The sequence below is a fragment of the Mastigoproctus giganteus genome, chromosome 5 (genome assembly GCF_048544385.1).
Source record: "Mastigoproctus giganteus isolate SK-2022 chromosome 5, ASM4854438v1, whole genome shotgun sequence".
In the NCBI taxonomy this organism is placed as follows: Eukaryota; Metazoa; Arthropoda; class Arachnida; order Uropygi; family Thelyphonidae; genus Mastigoproctus; species Mastigoproctus giganteus.
This window is the reverse complement of record NC_143579.1, coordinates 137,131,149-137,150,717: the sequence shown is the minus strand read 5'-3', so window position 1 is coordinate 137,150,717 and position 19,569 is coordinate 137,131,149. Positions and strand designations below refer to the sequence as shown.

Sequence of the window (19,569 nt, the reverse complement as noted above, 5' to 3'; positions counted from 1 at the left end):
AAGAAAGTGAAAAAAGGCGGCAAAGAATAGGAGTAAGTTCAGGAACACAGGTTTTGAGAACAAGTGGAGGAATACCATCAGGACCTGGAGTTTTCTTAGCATCAAGATTCATCAAAATCCTTCTGATATCCTTTTGATGGAAGACCACAGGAGGCATTGAATGGAGCGTGTTGGGAATGGTGGGAGGTGTTTTACCAAGATCATTAATACATGAGCTGGAAGAAAAATGGGATGCTAGCAGGTCAGCTTTATCCTTGGCTGAAGTGCAACAGAACCATCTGGTTTGCACAGAGGTGGGAGCAAAGATGGGCAAAAGTTGCGGCCAATAGCTTTGGCAAGAGACCGGAATGCTCGGCTTCCATTAGGGCAAGAAGCAAGTTTTCTACTCTTAGCCTGTTCAAACTCTAGTTTGGACTGATTAATAACTGCTTTACAACTGTTGCGAGCTTTGGTGTAGGCAGAAAATGAAACTGAAGAATTAGAAACAAGCCAATTACGATATGCAACATTCTTCTCTTGGACAGCCTTATCACATTTATTGGAAAACCAAGGTTTAGATAAAGGACGAGATTTTAAAGTGGAGTGGAGTTTTAAAGTGGGATAAGGGATTCCATTCCTGCAAGAATATAAGGTATAAGGTATGTTAGTGTCTAACGGCTCCTGGGATTTCTCCCATCTCCGCGGGTGTACATTGTATCGGGGCCAGAGATTTGAAGTGTGTGTGGGGGTCATGTGCTGTATATTGTGTTGTGCCCTTTGTTCCTCCGGTCTATTAGCCGCCGAGCCCCTAGTGGGACCCGACTTTACCACACCATGCCACAGGGAGGCTGACCGGGTGTACCACTGTAGCTAGAGTACTCTGGCGGGTCCTGCCACCTACTTTCCTGGGATTTCAGTGGCTAGGACCAGATTTGAGAATGAGATGATCGCTGTTTCTTGAGCAACGGTTGTAATTTTAACAGAGCGTAGGGTTGTTCGCTGATAACTTGTTCTAGGGCCAAATAGGTCTGGCAGTAATTTTGATGTTTTTAGATTTAGACCTGTGGGGAATGCGCGTGTGTGTATATAAAAATATATGTATATGTACACACACACACACACACACACACGTACATATATATATAAACTAAATAAAAAAAAAAAAAAAACGTGCAAGAGAAAAGTAAGAGAGGAAGGCAGAAGACTGGAGGGTAGGAAACAGAAGAAAGGGGCCATTAGGGAAGATGGCCCCTGATGACAGTGTGGCATGCCCAGTGCCTCACCAGAGAGAGGAGTGGGGTGGAGGGTGGACGAAAACCACCACCCCACAAAAAAAAAAAAAAAAAAAATCATTCTGTAAGAGAAAAATAGGGGGGGGGGGAGTAAAAGAACGGATGGCAGGAAGCAGAAGAAAGAAGCCGGAAAAAAAAAATAAATAAAAAAAAATGAGAGAGAGATGTACTCCACAAGTTCAGGGTAGGTACAGCTAGCACGGCCAGTCAGTTGGAGCCGACAACTTGCTGGAAATCCAGCAGTGTGAGTGCTGCTATGGTGGATGGGTCATGTTCAGTAAGGTCTAGTTCAGGTGCCGTCATTGGGACTCCATTTGGTGAGTCTGTGTCGCATCCAGACTGAAGGCTGGTCCAGTAGTCCATCAGAACGAACAGTGGGGGCGGTCAAAACCGGGAGTCCAAGATTGACGGTCAAGTCCAGGGATCGATGCTAGGCCTCTTCTTGATGAGATGTGTCACATCTGGTCGAGAGAAGTTTGTCCAGAAATCAATGATGAGGAATTTGTCAAGGTATGTGCGGACTCTGTCTTTTATTGCACTGCTGGTCAAGTCTTGTGCAAGTTGGTCCAAGGCGTTAGCATCCATGGCTCAATGATGCGTAGCAACAATTGGCAGTCATGGTTGTTATGACCTATTGATTCGGATACTAAGGTGGTGGTAGTGCTTTCTGCCTGGTAAATAAGTCCATTGCAAATTGAGTCAGAGCTCGGTAAGTTTCTTCATTCTGTAGGGTGAGGTGTTCTTGATTTTGGTAGTTGAAGCGTAGTTTTGTTATTAGGATCCTCCTGAAATCCTCGTAGATTTCACAGCTGTGGGCAAGGTGCTCCCACGTCTGATCCTCTCCACAGTGGCAGCGGGGTGAGTCTGAAATTCTGAAATCATGTAGTTTTTTCTGGAAGGAGCCATGTCCAGTGAGGAGGTAGGTAGCATAGAGTCCTGGTGAAAACCAGACAGGTGTGAGGGGGTAGGAGGCCCTGACATCAGGGAGGAATCTTTTGGTGACAGCGCCTTTAGTTGATGTCTGCCATCTTTCTTGCCAGGTGTCTGTTAGATGTTCATTAAGTCTCTTCTTTTCAGCGTTTCTATTATTTGCTGGGTCAGTGGTAATTTCACTGACACGATCTGAGCAAACATTGACATCAGAAGTTTTGAAACAGTAATCCGACCAAGGAAAAGAAGAAAAGAAGTCTCGCAGGTCATCCTATTTTGCATTCTTGTAATGCCAAACAACAAGTGGTTGGGAATAGCCATGAGATAAAGGTTCCATGAGAAAAGGTTCCACTTACAAAATTGATGTTTACAACGATATTTTCTTTTATTTATTATTATTATTATTGAAGTGAAGCTTCTTTATCATATCCCAAGGCCAAGCCATCTTTCTTTTGGTGCCCCTTTCAGCTTTTAACCTGATACAAGAGCCTCGTTTCCCTTTCCCTCGGCACGGCTCTTCCCATGTGAAAGCTGCCTGGAGTGCACCTAAAGAAGTGTCACTAACAGTAATAATAAATAAAAGAAAATATAGTTGTGAACATCAATTCTGTAAGTAAAATGCAATTTTTGAACGAGACCACACGCAGAATTTTCATTTAGCGTGTCGTTCATAAAGTGCATCACACGCAAGATTTTCATTTAGAATTTGGTTAATGTGTAAGTCCGTTAGCCAGGACCGCCACAAGGGGTTAGGCTACGTAAGTGTCGCTTACGGGCGGCAGTTCAAGAGGGCGCAGAAATTTCCTTTGATATTATTTTCTAATTGGTTAACGTTTATCAGTATTCAACATTTAGGGCGGAAAATTATTTTGCTTACTGGCGACACATTGGAACGCAGCGTTCCCGTAGGTTAAAGATGTAGGAGGAAAATAACCTGTTGCATTAAGGATTTTCCTTGTCATCACCTACCAGTACAACTGATTTTTCTGAGTTAAAATGACAGCCACCCTGCTGCCGTAAGGGGAATAAAAAGCGTAAGGGGAATAAAAAGAATACGTGCAGCTAAGCGAAAAAAAAAAAAAAAAAAATATATATATATATATATATACACACTGTATATATTAATGACCGATGCCATATATGGTTCTTCTAAGCTACCCTATTTCCATGTCCCCTTTGGTTTTATATAATCACGTGGGTGACCTTGCTAGTACCGGATAGCAAGGTTAGGCTTTATGTTTGACGTCATCAGCCTGCAAGTAATAAGCTGGACCACTCCCACTGGGTGGGGGATGAACAGAGCAGCTGTGTAACTAAGCCATCGACCTCGAGTTTTGAAGGCTTACAGATGATCGGTTATGATTTGATAATCGAGGACGAACTTGGATGCGGGAAATACAAAAATTTCTGCATCATTTGGCGGAAAGATTTAGTTTAGAGCAATAAAACAAGAAAGTAGCATTTCAATAAGATGACACTTATGTCAACGAGTATAGAAGTTAAAGTAACGGAAATGTTGACTCCACCGTCCGGTAGAGTTGTATCACATGTGTTGGTAGTTCGCCCAGCCTTACCAGAGGACGCAACATCCAAATTGTGTAGGTTAAATAAGCTGCGCAAAACAGGTTGTATTTCGTATCATATAAAGAGAGTATTGTGTGCTGCCATCTCTCGGCTGTTTCATTCATTTATAAAATGTACCGTATTCTATTCTTGTAATAAACAAGCTTTCTCGCTTTCTACATGCATCATGAATCTGCAGGGGAAAGATCCATGGGTGATTCCATTAATTCCACATTATTAATCAGTGATCAGCGTAATAATGTGGAATTAATTAAAGCCATTACTGCTGGAAGTGCTTTTGTTTTCCTAAGGGTGACTACAGTAGTCCAGCCAGTTTGCTCTTCAAGGCATTTCTTCATTGCTTCTGAATAACGTAAATTATCACGTGATTAAAAGTCTGCCGTAGATATAAATTAGCTAGTAATTTGTGGCGTAGCTAGAAAAAGTGGGCTCCAATGCAAAGTTGTGTTGCTCCCCCCTGAAAATATTTGTTTTGGTTAAAGTGACCAGATCCTTAGTATTCCAATACAGTACGGAACATAGATTTTACAATCCCTCCCTAAAAACAATATACGCATTTTTTATATAAAAAAATATTCACAAACAAAATATAAATTAAATACATACTTCTTTGAACTCAACTTATAAAATAAAATATCACACTTTTAAAAATAAACAAAGATAGCCTATATTTGTTTTATTTCACGAAATACCTATATTATATAAGTATTTCTGTGAAATAATAATAAAAATACATGTTTGAACAATAAAAACAATACAAATTTTACTTATTTAATTTCTCCTCGGAGTGAATTTTTCTTAAATTTTCATTATATGCTTTTTTTCGTAAAATTCTTCAAGAATTAGCAAAATTGCACTTAACTTGTAGTATTGCTTTCAGCGTTTCTACAGTCAGTTGCGTTCTTTTTTCTGACGTCCACAACTTATTTACTACCGAAAACTCTCTGTTGCTTCACTGGTTCCCGGCAAGCATAACGAAAATTGTTTGCAATGTTGAGGCCGCCGTAGCCGAGTGGTCAAACCGTGTTTGTGAATAAATACACGTGCTTTGAGTGACCCGTGTATTCAGCAGTCAAGCCCGTGACTGCTGAATATGGTGCTGTTTCTCGGAATCTCTCTACCTTGTGAACTCCTCTGACCGTGTGGTCGTCCCGGAATATAAACAGAATTTATAATTTTTTTATTTATTTTTAAGTATGGAGGGTACATGTCCAATCCGGAACATTTTCCGGGACAGTTTGTAATGCGGAGCAAACGACTTAAACCGGGACTGTCTCGCATAATCAAGGAAGTCTGATCACTTAAGTTTAAATAAAAAATTGGCAATAAACGTGTATTTAAAATCTTTATCAATACAATATAAAAACGAATATAATATTAAATTCTGTAAATTTAAATGAAGTAATATACGTGTTGACTTACATGATTTAAGAATGGTTTTCATCTAGATTTGTCATTGGCAAAGTCATTAATTTAGAAATGTCCATTCTTTCGGCTTCTTATGCCTCTATGCTAAGCAGTGCTAACGCTGATAGACGTTGTCGTCCCATGGTGTTTCTCAAATAATTCTTTAGTTAATCTTCTTTTCAAGAAAGACCGTTCGGTGGCTGGTGAAATAGCAGGAATTGTCAAAAATAATATCAATAAGAGCACACTTCAGAAAAATTAACACTCATATAGTAGTATTTTACTATGAGTAGTTCTGCAAATTCGTGAATAGTTTTAATTTTTGCAAATTTCACTTTTTAGTGACTTTACGCAAAGTAGTAAGTGCATTTAAATTGATTTTGAAAAGTAACTTAAATTTCTTGTGCACTTAAATTTCTCTGCATTTTTTTATAACGGAATTGTCATTCATTTAGATTAATTGAGTTGGAGTAAGAAATGCAAACAAGTCAGAAACTGTAGTCCTTAAAACTTTTGTGCAGTTTTCCGTTCACTAAGTCACACGATAAAAAATCTTAACTTTAAAGAGCAGTTCTGCATTTCAAATCGGTAGTCCTCTGCCAGTTCATCAAAATGTTTCTTAACAAATCACCACGTTTATTTGATGATGCTTTCTTGACGATATTTTCAAATTCATTTCTTAATTTTTTCACTTGATGTTTCTACGATGTTTCTATGCCCAATGCAGATTGACCAATACCCATATTCATTCTTTGCAAAATCGTTGATGTTGAATTAATACTCGATAAAATTTTTCTATCAGTACGATGGTTAACACAAAATCAATATTTTTAATCCGGACGGCTTTCGACCTTTCATCTGGGTGGTGGTATCCGCCGAGAATAAGTGACATTAGTCTTCTCCACTGGTGAAGCTTTACTTATCTAGAGCAGAGCAATGCCTTGGCCATTCGTTGTGAAAGTTGATTCACAATAGGAGATATAATTAAACGATGCATTCATGCTACTTGGGTAGTATTAATGATGCTAGTGCTGCTGCTGTTACCATACATAAACAAATCTTTCGTACTCTTAGGCATTTAGCCAAGAAATACTTTTAAATTTTAGTATTATTTTAATCACCTGTTCCAATATTTTTCTCCAAAAATTACATTGTTAATGCAAATTTTCTTCCATAATATTATTATCAAGTTCTGTATTTATTTTCCATGTTTCTTTCGCGATGCATGCCTCTACGTGCTTACAGCTATTTTCATGGTCCTTAAATTTTAGTAGACAAATTTTTTCAATCATTGATGCCTTTCGTTCAGTTACAATCTAGTTCCAGAAAACAACCAGCATGGCTCGCAATATACGGAATCCAGTTTGTTTTTTTTTTGGAATAGCACAACAAATGGAATTGATTGTGCAATTTTTTTGGAATAGCACAAAATTTTTAATCCAGATTTACTAGTTGAGTAAGTTTACCAAAAATTATCTGTTTTTGTTATTTTCCGGAAATGGTCCTTTTGGCTTGGAAGCGCCGTATTTTATAATAAATGTCTTCATATCTGCTGTTAAATTCTCTGGATAGTTTGCAATGTTAGTGGGGCAATTCTCTAAGATTTTCGATATTGATATTTTCAGTTTCTTTCAACTTTGAAAAAACTTAATTTTCTTCCACGGAGGGAGATGGTCTACTTGAGGATTCTTTCTTCTTCAGGTGTTTTATGAATGTCATTCTCTTGCTCAACCTCAGTTGATGGCTCTTTTCCCATTTGGTCGGTGTCAAAAGTTGTATATTGACTTGTGGTTGATGTTAATTCTGTTTCTGGATGAACGAAATACGAAGTCAATTTTGGAATTTTTTTTAACTTATTTTGTGAGTTTCGTCAGCGACGCGTTTTATTTTGAGTAAAAAACATAAGCACCGCTTTTATGCTTTTTCTCCATGGTTAATTCCAAAAATAATTCTAAAATTTTTGTACTGAACTAAATAACAAAATACTAACGAAAAACAAAATAACACTGAATATTAGCACAAATCTAAAATTTCACTTAAACTTTCAAGCACGGCTTACTTCGGTTATGATGTCAGCTGTTACGTTGCAGAATACATTATTTTTATTTCAATCCGCTTTCTATAGTGCTCAAATTCGTGTCATTCACTCCCTCCTCTAGAAGTGGTGTATTTTAAACTTAAGGACTTTCTCTTGGTGTTTACATTGGCATAGTTACGCCACTGCCTGTAATAAAGTCAAAAAGGAGGTTAGGCAAGCTAAGGCAGATTATGAGAAGTATTTGACAAAGAATGCAAAGTAAAAGAGCAAAGACTTATGATTATACTAGCAGTAGAAGGAAGGCTCGAATCACATTAGGCCACTTGATGTCGCTAGGTTAATTGTTGATGACCTTGCTCAGATTTATGACAAATTGAATAGGTATTTTTCATCTACATTCACACACTAAAAATTCTTTAGGGGAGGGGATGCCAGAAGTTTATCAAACTCCAATGGGGAGCTAAATGATTTTATGATAACTGAAAAAATAGTAGAAGAGAAATTGTTGAAGCTGAACATAAAAATGGCACTTGGAACGGATGGGATTTATCCAATCATATTAATAGAGGCAGAATAGGAAGTAAGCAAGACTTTTACCCTAATTTTGAGAACACCTTGGATTCAGGAAAGATACCTATGGATTGTAGATGGACGAATGTATCCCCAATTAATAAGGGAGGATCAAAAGGTGAATGAATAATTACAGAAATGTTAGCTTAACATCTGTTCCACTGAAAATAATGGACGCACTGGTTAAAGAAATAATGCAGAAACATCTGGACAGTAATTTAATTATACTGCAGTCACGACATGGATTTGTAAAGGGCCGATTTTGTCTAACCAATATGATTTGGTTATGATACAGTGACCAAGGAACTGGACGTAAAATTTTATGATATGTATTTTATGATAAAATATATATGATGCCATATATTTTATCATATTTATATCATCAAATTTTATCATATTATTTTATCAATTCTATCATATACTTAGATTTCAGGAAGGCTTTTGATACTGTTGCACATAAGATTGTTGTATAAACTGGAGCAATATGGAATTCAAAGCAAGCTAATGCTATGGATAAAGGGATAGTTAAGTGGAAGAACACAGTGGTTATCAATGGAGTCCCAGCGGTATCAGTGCTGGGCTCGCTCATTGTTGTTTTCATTATTTATTAAATATTGATATATATATATATTTTTTATGTAAACCCCAAACACGAGAGGTATTAAAACCTATAGTACTTAGTACCATGCTTGGGTTGGAGATTGAGAAGACGAAAGAAGATATTTGTTGACATTGGACTTAAACTTCTGTAGACTGTAATTTCCAGAAAATGCGTATGAAGGAAGGTTGTTCCAGAAAACGGCAGTTGAATGAATAAACGAGGAAGATGAAAAGATGGTTCTGTGAGTTTGAAGTTGGAGAGTAAATGGATGTTGGCTCGTGCTGCATGTGCTCGGACTGTTTTGAAAGAGAGAACGTGAATTATAGAAGCCAATTCAGAAGAACAGTGCCCATGGAAGTATCTGTAGAACAGGCATGCAGCAGAAACAGTACGTCTATGAGACAGCGAGTGGAGAAACTCTGTCAGAGATGAATCATTAATTAACCTAACTGCCCTCTTCTGAATGGAATCAAGAAGCCTGAGAGAGGTTTTGAGGGCACCACCCCAGATGTGGGAACAATATTCCATGGCTGGGTGGATTTGCGATATATACAGAGTGAGTAGCTGTTTGTAAGAAAAGTAACGCCGAGAGCGAAAGAGAAAACCTAGTTTTTTAGATGCAGAGGAAGCAATATTTGTAATGTGCTTGTGCCAAGAGAGTTTAGAAGTCAGGGTAATCCCCAAAAGAGATATATCATTTTGCCTAGAAATCGGAGTGTCACTAAAGAAAACGTCATCACCAAATACGAAGGATGCAGAAAGGTCTGGGAATGACCGCATATCCCGGAGCAATATGGCCTTAGTACCTAATGCTCCTAAAAACCAAATAACAACAACTAAAGATAAGCATGGGAGCAGAAGAATCCTTTTTGCAAGATATAAGACAAGACTCAGTTTTAGAAGAGTTGAAATCAACTAAGTTGTGTTTCCCCCACTGGAGAATTACGTGAAGATCGGCATTTAAGGAATTGGTAGCAGATTTTAGAGAAGTGGAAGCTGATTGAACACGACAAGGTTTCTCAAAATGGAGAGTACAATGCAATGTGCTTTCATCGGTAAAACTATGGATAGGATTTCCAGTGAATGGAAGAAGGTCATTAATATACACGAGGAAAAGAGTGGGAGAAAGAACTGAACCTTGGGGCACACCGGCATTAGTGGAGAAGTTAGAAGACAGAGAGCCATCTACCATCACGATCAGTGAGCGATCAGAGAGAACTGGATAACCAATTACTAAAAACAGTTGGCAAACCATAAGATGGAAGCTTGTTTAGAAGACCTTTATGCCAAACACAATCGAAAGCCTTTGAGATATCAAGAGCAACTACTAGCGTTTCACCGAACCTTTCCATTGAATTAATCCATAAATGGGTAACATAAGCCAGAATATCACCAGTGGATCGACACTGACGGCAATTCATATTGGCGATCGTTGATCAGACGGAAGGTTTCTAGGTAGTTTAAGAGTTGGCGGTTAATTGATTTCTCCATTAATTAGAAAGAGTAGAAGTAATTGCAATGGGACTATAATTGGATGGGAGGGATTTGTCACCCTTTTCAGGAACTGGCTGGATATGAGCAAATTTCCAAGCAGAAGGAAAAACATCTTTGTAATAAGAAAGTGAAAAAAGGCGGCAAAGAATAGGAGTAAGTTCAGGAGCACAGGTTTTGAGAACAAGTGAAGAAATGCCATCGGGACCTGGAGTTTTCTTAGCATCAAGATTCGTCAAAATCATTCTGACATCCTTTTGATGGAAGGCCGCAGGAGGCATTAAATGGAATGTGTTGGGAATGGTGGGAGGTGTTTTACCACGATCATTAATACATGAGTTGGAAGAAAAATGGGATGCTAGCAGGTCAGCTTTATCCTTGGCTGAAGTGACAACAGAACCATCTGGTTTGGATAGAGGTGGGAGCAGAGATGGGCAAAAGTTGCGGCCAATAGCTTTGGCAAGAGACCAGATTGCTCGGCTACCATTAGGGCAAGAAGCAAGTTTTCTACTCTTAGCCCGTTAAAACTCTAGTTTGGACTGATTAATAACTGCTTTACAATTATTGCGAGCTTTGGTGTAGGCAGAAAATCAAACTGGAGAATTAGAAACAAGCCAATTACGATATGCAACATTCTTCTCTTGAACAGCCTTAGCACATTTATTGGAAAACCAAGGTTTATTTAAAGGACGAGATTTTAAAGTGGAGTGTGGGATAACGGATTCCATTCCTGCAAGAATAATTTCACTGACACGATCTGAGCAAACGTTGACATCAGAATTTTGAAACAGTAATCCAACCAAGGAAAAGAAGAAAAGAAATCTCGCAGGTCATCCCATTTTGCATTTGTGTAATGCCAAACAACACGAGGTTAGGAATAGCCATGAGATAAAGTTTCCATTGGAGAAGAGACAGTCACCAAGTTGTGATCTGAAGTGCCTAAAGGACTTCGACCGTGTACTTAGAAGGGTTGTTTGTGAGAAATAGATCAAGAGAAATAGAGAAATAGAAATAGATCAAGGCTGTGTATGATTAGGATTGTCTGGTATTCTTGTAGGTAAATGAACAATCTGTGCTAGGTCATTAGTAATTGCAAAAGTCTCAGCATCTCGACCAGCTGGGTCGGTGTGACTAGAAAACGGAAGCCAGCTGGAGTTGTGAACATTAAAATCACCAAGGAAAATTACCTCACTGTTAGGAAAGTTGGACTAGAGAATGTCAAGTTGCAAAGAGAGGAAGTCAAAGAGCTCCAAGTGATTAGTGGAGTTGGGAGAACGGTAGAGACAACAGATGAATTTGACACAATGAGGTAGAGAGATTTGAAGCCAGAGAAGATCAAAGAGAGTAGATTCCAATTTGCCAAGTCTCTGACAGGGAATATCAGAACGGACATATGCACAACTACCACCTAATCATACAGGGAATAATTTGGGCATCTGAGATGAGCAGTAGTTGAATCAACCGATAACTGAGATTCCGTCAGAAAAGGTACATGAGGTTTGGCAGACTGCAAGTGGAAATGAACATCGTTGAGATTAGAATTGAGACCACGTATAATTGTGAAATGAATTAGGAAGTGCTTGGGAAGTTTAGATCTTTTCGCAGATAAGCTTGCTCTATTAGTTTGACAATTCATGGTGTATTCAATAGTAAGAAAAAGTGGGTGGGATATGCTGTATGATGTAATGAAATTTTTGGATATGGCGTACACACGGTAAGAATATACCCGGATCCTTGTCATAACGTGGCCTCGACAATTCTCCCCGCATACACACTTCTCGGACTCCCTCCAGTCACTATCTGGCAGAGTAGAGGTAGCAAGATTATACACTAGCTGATGGTCCGGTGTTCTAACTAGCGGCCGGTCTGCGAACACAGTTTTAGAGCTGTACCCTCGAAATGTAAGGAATATTGGATCTCGCCACGATGTTCATCATAACCTCAAAATTCATCAATGCATGATGGAAGAGATAGGGAAGGGTTGACCGGAACTTAGCTCTAGAGACGAAACATGGGATCCACCACTTCAAGCCTCCAATAAGCAAAGTGGTGGTATTGCACCGCTTGATGAGTCATCTATCACCTAGTACTACCTGGTAGCATAGAGGGGCGGCATTCTTCCATGTGGTGTGGGCGCCACACCTCGACACCTGCTTACGTTAGTTCACACCTGGGTGGTCACCCACCATGTACTTGTGCATGGAGGTTATACCCAGGATTATTAACAGTCCCACCATCGTGAAGGTGCAAGCAGATGATTTGGCTGTCACAGACCGTCCGAACATCGCCGAAATTGGGTTCACTTGACTTGAGTGTCACCCGAATATCAGTTCCATCAGCGTTTTAGACTCCGAGGTAGCAAGTACAGCTTGTCTGGCATATCTGAGAGAATGTCTGTGACAACCTCAAGGACAACCTCAAATATTTGATGAAAGTATATCAGGCTGAATGTCAAAGTCTGCAGATGATACAAAGGTTTTCAGGGTGAGCTACTGCAACAAGATCTAGGAAAATCGGGTCAATGAGCTAGGAAATGGCAGCTGAAGTTTAACATTGACAAATGAAGGTACTGCTTATAGGTTGTTGTTTTGGTTTTTAGGAGCATTAGCAACCAAGGCCATATTGCTCCGGGATGTGCGGTGGTCATTCCCTGACCTTTCCGCATCCTCCGTATTTGGTGGTGACGGGCTCGAAACTTATAGGTAGCAGTAATCTTAGAGTAACTTATCAACTGTGTGGTACTATACTCAGGGTAGTGGAGAATGAACGTGACCAGTAGCGTAGCTACCCTTTTTCGGGCCTGGAGGCAAAGAACATGTTTGGGCCCCTACTTATTTAATGAAAATTGCAAAAAACAGGAGACAGCCAAAGACGCCGGGCCCCTAAAGGGCCTGGGCCCGGAGGCAATTGCCTTGTCTGCCTACATGGTAGCTACGCCACTGAACATGCATGCTGCCAGGACAGCTCACGAGGTCTTGTCAATGATATATAAAAACTTTGCTAGCAGAGATAAGGAGATCATTATCTCTTTGAACAAAGCCATGGTTGGGCAGCATCTTGAGTATTGTATACAGGTCTGGAGGCCTCAGTTTAGGAAGGATATAAATCTTCTGCAACGGGTGTAGAGAAGGGCAACCATATTGGTGTAGGGAAAAAAAAAGGTGCTCTTACCTAGGAAGGCTTCAGTTCTACAAATTGCAGTTTCTGGAGACTATACCCCTGCGGGGTGATCTGATTAAGGTGTTTAAGGCGCTGAATGTGACTGGCATTCTTCCTATTCTTGAGACTACACGCATGAGAGGCATAAATTTAAGTTGAGAATGGATGGTTTGAATAAATTGAAGGAAGAACTAGATATTCTTTTGGAATAACTTTAATCCCAATTATCATCCGATAATGGGGATTCTGTCAGGAAAAGTGTGACTAGGCAGACTCTAAGGGGGAATGCACATCATTGAGTTTGGAACTGACACCACGTATATTTGTGAAATGAACAATTTCCATGTTCTTTACTGCTTTAAAGTGAAATTAGCTGTGTGATGTAGTCGAACGAATTTTCAGGATTTATTCAGAGGGAAGCTATCCTTTTTCGGGCTCGGAGGCAAAGAATATGTTTGGGCCCCTTAATTTCATAAAATTCCTTTAGTTTCAAATGCATCCTTAATATAATGTTGATATTTTAGACGTTCATCAGGTCATTTCGTAATATTAGCAATTTAAAATGGCCCAGTGACTAAAATCTTTGCAGATCAGAAATATGTCCCATTTCTTATATGCTAAATAAATCTAGGTTTTGAAGAAAAAAAAAAAAACTAGTAACATCAGCATTCATTCTAGAGTTTTGTTGCATAGTGTTGAAAGTTAACGTAGGAATATATTCTATATGATAATCACAACTAACATTTTCTTATCTCAACTGTTCAGATATTTTGCTCGAGGACGATTTAACCTTAACAACAAAATAGTTTAACCAAACTTTATATTTATTTTATTTTCCTTAATTTAATTTACAGTACGTAGTCAGTTTTTTTCATGAAATTTAAATTTTAAATAATCAATATCTGACTCTAAACAGTTATCTGTGAAATGTTAGTCATTAAGTTTAATAGAATGAGTACATACGGAATTCATTCTAGAGTTACGTTTTCATAAACTTTCTTGATCTTCACAGAGCCAATATGGATGGACAATCTGTTTTGTTCTGGGCGAGAAAGGAGCCTAGACAGATGTCGTTTCGATGGTTGGGGAGTTAATGATTGTAATGCTGCGGAAGCAGCTGGTGTCGTTTGCGACGGTCAAAGGACGACTACTCCTGCTCCTCAAGTACAACCACAAAATATTCCTACCCAGAAGAAAAAAATAAGGGTAAGTTTTGAAATACTGTAAATAAAACAAATATGCTATGAAACTCTCTCTCTCTCTTAAAGAATTCTTTAAGAATTAACGCTCAAATAAGTTTATCTATATATAATTTTGTAAGCCAGTTTCTGGTTATCAAAATTGTGAGCGAATGGAAGTAGCTACAGACCCGTGCGGTCACTCACTTTAAAGCATGCACTGTCAGGATGGCGCCTCCATAGCCAGGTGGAAAGGAGCAACAGTGCGTAGCACACGTTTCTTGATTAGACCCGGGTTCGAGCCCGTCACCACCAAATATGGAGGATGCGGAAAGGTCAGGGAATGACCACCGCATATCCCGGAGCAATATGGCCTTAATTGCTAATGCTCCTAAAAACCAAAAGTTTTACGATGAAACGTGCCTGATCCACTTAAGAGGGCTTGGAATTTAGTTTAAACACTTTGTTTAAAAAGGTTTGAAACGATATGTTAAAAATCACAGATGTTTAGTGAAAAAAATAAAACTAAGTAAGTTGAATTTGGTCAGTTTGCTGTTTTTACCAGGAGAGTTAAAAGGAAGGTTTGGTCTCGACTGTGCGTGGTTGAAGAGAGTTTAATCTTCTTGCGTTGAATTCAGAGTTTGAATTAGCCAGACGGCGTGAGATATAAAAGAGTTCGTGTTGTGTGTGTGTGTGTCTCTTTTTTACCCCCATTTGATCTACTTGGCGAAGAAAATGAGAAATTATGCAGGTATGATTGCCAGGATCAGTCGAGCAGACTGGGGACTCAAAAGAAATACCCTGGCAATCATATATTGTGCAATGTTCCTACCTGTTATCACCTATGGAGCGGGTGCGTGGTTCATCCGCTCGGCCATAGTAAGAAATAGGAATAAATTAGAATCGATACAAAGGACAATACTACTCACTATTATCAGAGCATGTCGCACAGTAAGCACACCTGCACTACAGTTGCTGGCCGGAACTCTCCCACTTTACCTGGAAGTAGCCCAATGAGGCTTATATTATAGATTTAAAAAGGGCATACCCACAGAATCTCTGGGGATAGCCCTTGATACAACCAACACCTTCAATGATGAAAGAAAAAGAATAACCACAAAGCTCCACGAGCTATGGCAAACAAAGTGGGAGCAGGAGGTTTGGTAACAAAAGTGGTTTGGTTACCAAACGGTTTCTGCCACGGGTGTCAATGGTTAGCCCAAAGCCACCTAGGTGGTATGCCCCTGGACATTTTACAACATTTTATATTGACAGGTCACGGCTCCCTAAAGGCGAAACTAGCCTCCTTAGGCCTGACCGATGACCGAAACTGCACCTGTGGCGAAAGTGAACACTGGGCACACATTCTATATGAATGTATAATATATGACATCCCCAGAACAGAGCTAATAGCACAGATTGGTCCCCTTCCCAGGGGAGAAGCACATCTGTTCATCATAGAAGAGCAAAATTATAAAGCTTTTACATCTTTCACACAGAAAGTATTCGAAATGCGCAGAGCAATGAAAAGAATGGCAATTCAGCATCCCCCCCTCCAGCAATTAAACAATAATCAATAGTAAAATTGCTCAAGTTTCTCACCACACCAGACGATGACTTAAAAACTGTTAGGATAACAGTCTTCTGCACCCTGACAGAAACCTGACATAAGAAAACTCCCCAGGACTACCCTGCCATGTGTAGGAACCTGGGGCCCCACACCAAATAAGTAACCATGTAGGGGAGGGAGATGTACAGGCAGCCAGGGAAGCAGATTAACTGAAAAATATCAGTAAGCTAGTAGCAAGAGGATGCAGTGTAGGTGAATGAATGAGAATGAGGGATAGAATAAATAGGCTGGGCACTGAGTGAACTAGGAATTATGGTAAAAGGGAATAAATGGCAGTTTTGTTGAAAGAAAGAGTGACCTAGCATGAGGGAAAGAGAGAGTGAATGGGAATGAGTGGAAGAGCAAATGTAATTTGCCGAAAGAATACAAAGTTAAAAATAACTTACATTACTTTATATATACTGTACCAACAAACATTTACTAACCACATAAACACTATCACTGCATTCTCCCCTGGCCTGCAAAAAAAAAAAAAACCTTGCGGCTAGGCCTGCACCACAACTGAAGAATAACAGTAAGTTGTGGTGCTCAGAGAGTGCAGTGTAGAAAGTAAGAGTCGAATAAATGAGATGAGAGCTAGAAGAATGAATAAAAGTGTAAGTGTGAGAAAAAGAACACAAACCATAAATGCTACAGTTAAGTAACCCTAGTTTTAATTAATATTTAAATTTACACTACACATCATTGCATCCCCTCCTGGATTGTGAGAAAAAGATGAATGAGTTGAGTGAAAAAAACAAAAAAAAAAAAATAAATAAAATAAAAAAATAATATATATATATATATAAAACTTGGAAAAAAATTTTAAAATAAGAAAAAAGTATTTAAAAAATTAAATAAAAAATAATAATAATAAAAAAAAAAGAATGCAAGTAGAGTGAGAATGCAGATTATGAATGAAGTAAATGTGTCTCTCCCACCCTCTCGCCTGTTGGGTTCCCCACTGCCAGCTAACATATCCTACCCCGGGAGCGGGATGGACAGCTTGACCTTCATACCGGATTCGATACTGCTTGGACATGACACCGATGGAGACATTCTGCGGCTTTACTGCCAACACGCCATTGGCGATCTGAACTGGGTACACTAACCTGGTTCCCTTTAAAGCCCCATCCCCAGGGGAGGGGGGGAGGAGACGGATCTCTGTCTCCTCTCCTCCCTGCCTACCCTCATACTTCGCCTCGTGGGGCTCGTCTCCACTGACCTCTTTGGGGATGCCTACTCTATCGTCCCTATTCTTCTGTCTGTTTTCCCCCAGTCTTCAATCTCCCCCCTCACTAAATCGACCGAGTACACCCTTAACAATGCCGCCAAATTCTAATCGTCTATATTCTACCGGTTTTGTGTAAATCTCTGACAACTAACACTATTAGCTTTTATCTAGCATATAGCCTCACATGTCCAAATTTAATAACATCAAAATTTTGCCCGACCTATTTGGCCTTTAACACATCTCTTTAGCGTTCAACCCCAACTAGCGATTTCCTAACAGCAATCCCATTAAGCATTAATGTCAAACGCAATTTTTTTTTTTTTTTTTTTTTAATAGGTCCTAGCCACTGAAATCCCAGGAAACTAGGTGGCAGGACCCGCCAGAGCAATTTGTTGTGATACTGGATACACCCGGCTAGCCTCCACGTGGCAGGGTATGGGCAACGTCGGGCCCCACTAGGGGCCTGGCGGCCAATAAGCCGGATAAACAATGGGCACAACATATCACACTGCACAAACACGGCTCACACACTTTCAAGTCTCTGGCTTGACAGTGTACTGTCCTCGATATAGCGAAACACACGCGGAGATGGGAGAAATCCCAGGTGCCGTCTGACACAAACATACCTTATGTGTGTCTCTCTCTGCACAGTGGTATCGTCACTGGCCTCCCCACACCGGGTGGAAAAGGCCCTGGTTCGAATCCCGTCGATGACGCGAGGAACTTTAATGGGTTTTTTTCACTCAGTGGCTGAGTTATTCGGTCTCAGGCATAGATAGCAATGTTCCCCCACCTCCCCCAGATACTGGGGTTTCTCGTCTAGAAAAACAGACAATCGACCATAGAACATACGCAATTAACAGACATAAGACACACAGCACGGTAAATGAAATCTTCGGGAGTCACCTAAAAATAATAGTTTAGTTTTGTGTAACATAAAAAGAGTGAAAGTTGAGTGTTTCATAGCTCCGTTTCATAGAAATCTTAGTGTTCAATAATTAGTTTCGTATAAATCTTAGTGTTCAGATTAAAGAACAGTAATTATATTTGTTATCAACGTGAATGTCAAGATCGCATCTAAACCACGGTAAACTCTTCGAAAAATTGAATTGGTAAATTAATTTCATTCGTTACATTTTGATGATAACTGTTCTGATTTCTACGTGCTGTGTTATTGTTCATCCTACCAAGTTCAACGCACTACGCTCCAATTACCCCTTTTCTCCAGATAGAATGCCTGAAGAGTAGAGGTAAACTTAGATTGTACTGCCTCTAGACAAGAATCACTATGTACTCACGGTCCAGCCGAAAGATCATACTGCATATACCCTCAACTTCCAACAAAGGGGATTGGTTGTTAACTACAACAAGAATAAAATATCAAATAACTTTATTTTAGGGCAATATACTGAATTACGGATTACAGTGACTCTTTCCTCAGCTGATACTGATTCACCGTGTTTTAATTTAAGTACTCATAAGTATAACTCATGGATGAAAAGTCATCTCCCAACTTTGAGGAATTTCCTCCATTAAGTGGTAAGATCAGCAAGGATATAAATAACTTAAATTTATGTATCCATGGTTGGTTTGGACGAAAATCTCTTGTCTCAAGATGTCGGATTAACACAGAAATCTAGATAAACTCAGAACTCTAAACTAGGTCCTGCTTCTAGACAACCTGCTCCAAATTATATTCCAGAGATGTCACAAAACGTAATAGTATGGACAGTGTTGAAGATATCGCTCCCACTGAATTTGTTTCTAACAGTAATCAAGGTGTGTCATCAATTCTTCAAGTAACTTCTAACCTTAGGAAGGATATTATGAGCCACCTTAAGTGTAACGCTAATAAAATAAGCAAAATAACCGCTTTGAGCGAAAGAGAAGACCAAGTTTTTTAGATGCAGAGGAAGAAATATTTGTAATGTGCTTGTGTCAAGAGAGATTAGAATTCAGGGTAAACCCAAAAAGAGATATATCATTTTGCCTAGAAATCTGAGTGTCACCAAAGATAAGCATAGGAAAAGAAGAATCCTTATTGCGAGATATAAGACAAGACTGAGTTTTAGAAGGATTGAAATCAACTAAGTTGTCTTTCCCCCACTGGAGAATTACATGAAGATCCGCATTTAAGGAATTGGTACAGATTTTCGAGAAGTCGAAGCTGATTTTGCAAGGGCAAGGTTTCTCAAAATGGAAAGTGGAATGCAATGTGCTATCATCGGGAAAACTATGGAGAGAATTTCCAGTCAATGGAAGAGGGTCATTAATATACAAGAGAAATACAGTGGGGGAAAGAACTGAACCTTGGGGGACACTGACATTAGTGGAGAAGTTAGAAGACAAAGAGCCATCTACCATCACCTTCAGTGAGCGGTCAGAGAGAAAACTGGATAGCCAATTACAAAAAACAGATGGCAAACCATAAGATGGAAGCTTATTTAGAAGACCTTTATGCCAAACACGACCGAAAGCCTTTGAGGTATCAAGAGCA

The 19,569-nt window shown here is 39.4% G+C and overlaps 1 protein-coding gene across 1 annotated transcript in view; it reads left to right on the top strand.

Moving 5' to 3' along the window:
* The window catches only part of LOC150085724 (lysyl oxidase homolog 2-like), a 286,714-nt gene that overhangs the window by 152,611 nt on the left and 114,534 nt on the right, over positions 1–19,569 (top strand). The window contains exon 2 of the mRNA XM_090374205.1: positions 14,064–14,257. Within this exon, the coding sequence (XP_090230331.1) occupies positions 14,064–14,257 (194 nt within the window). The remainder of the gene's footprint in view (positions 1–14,063; positions 14,258–19,569) is intronic.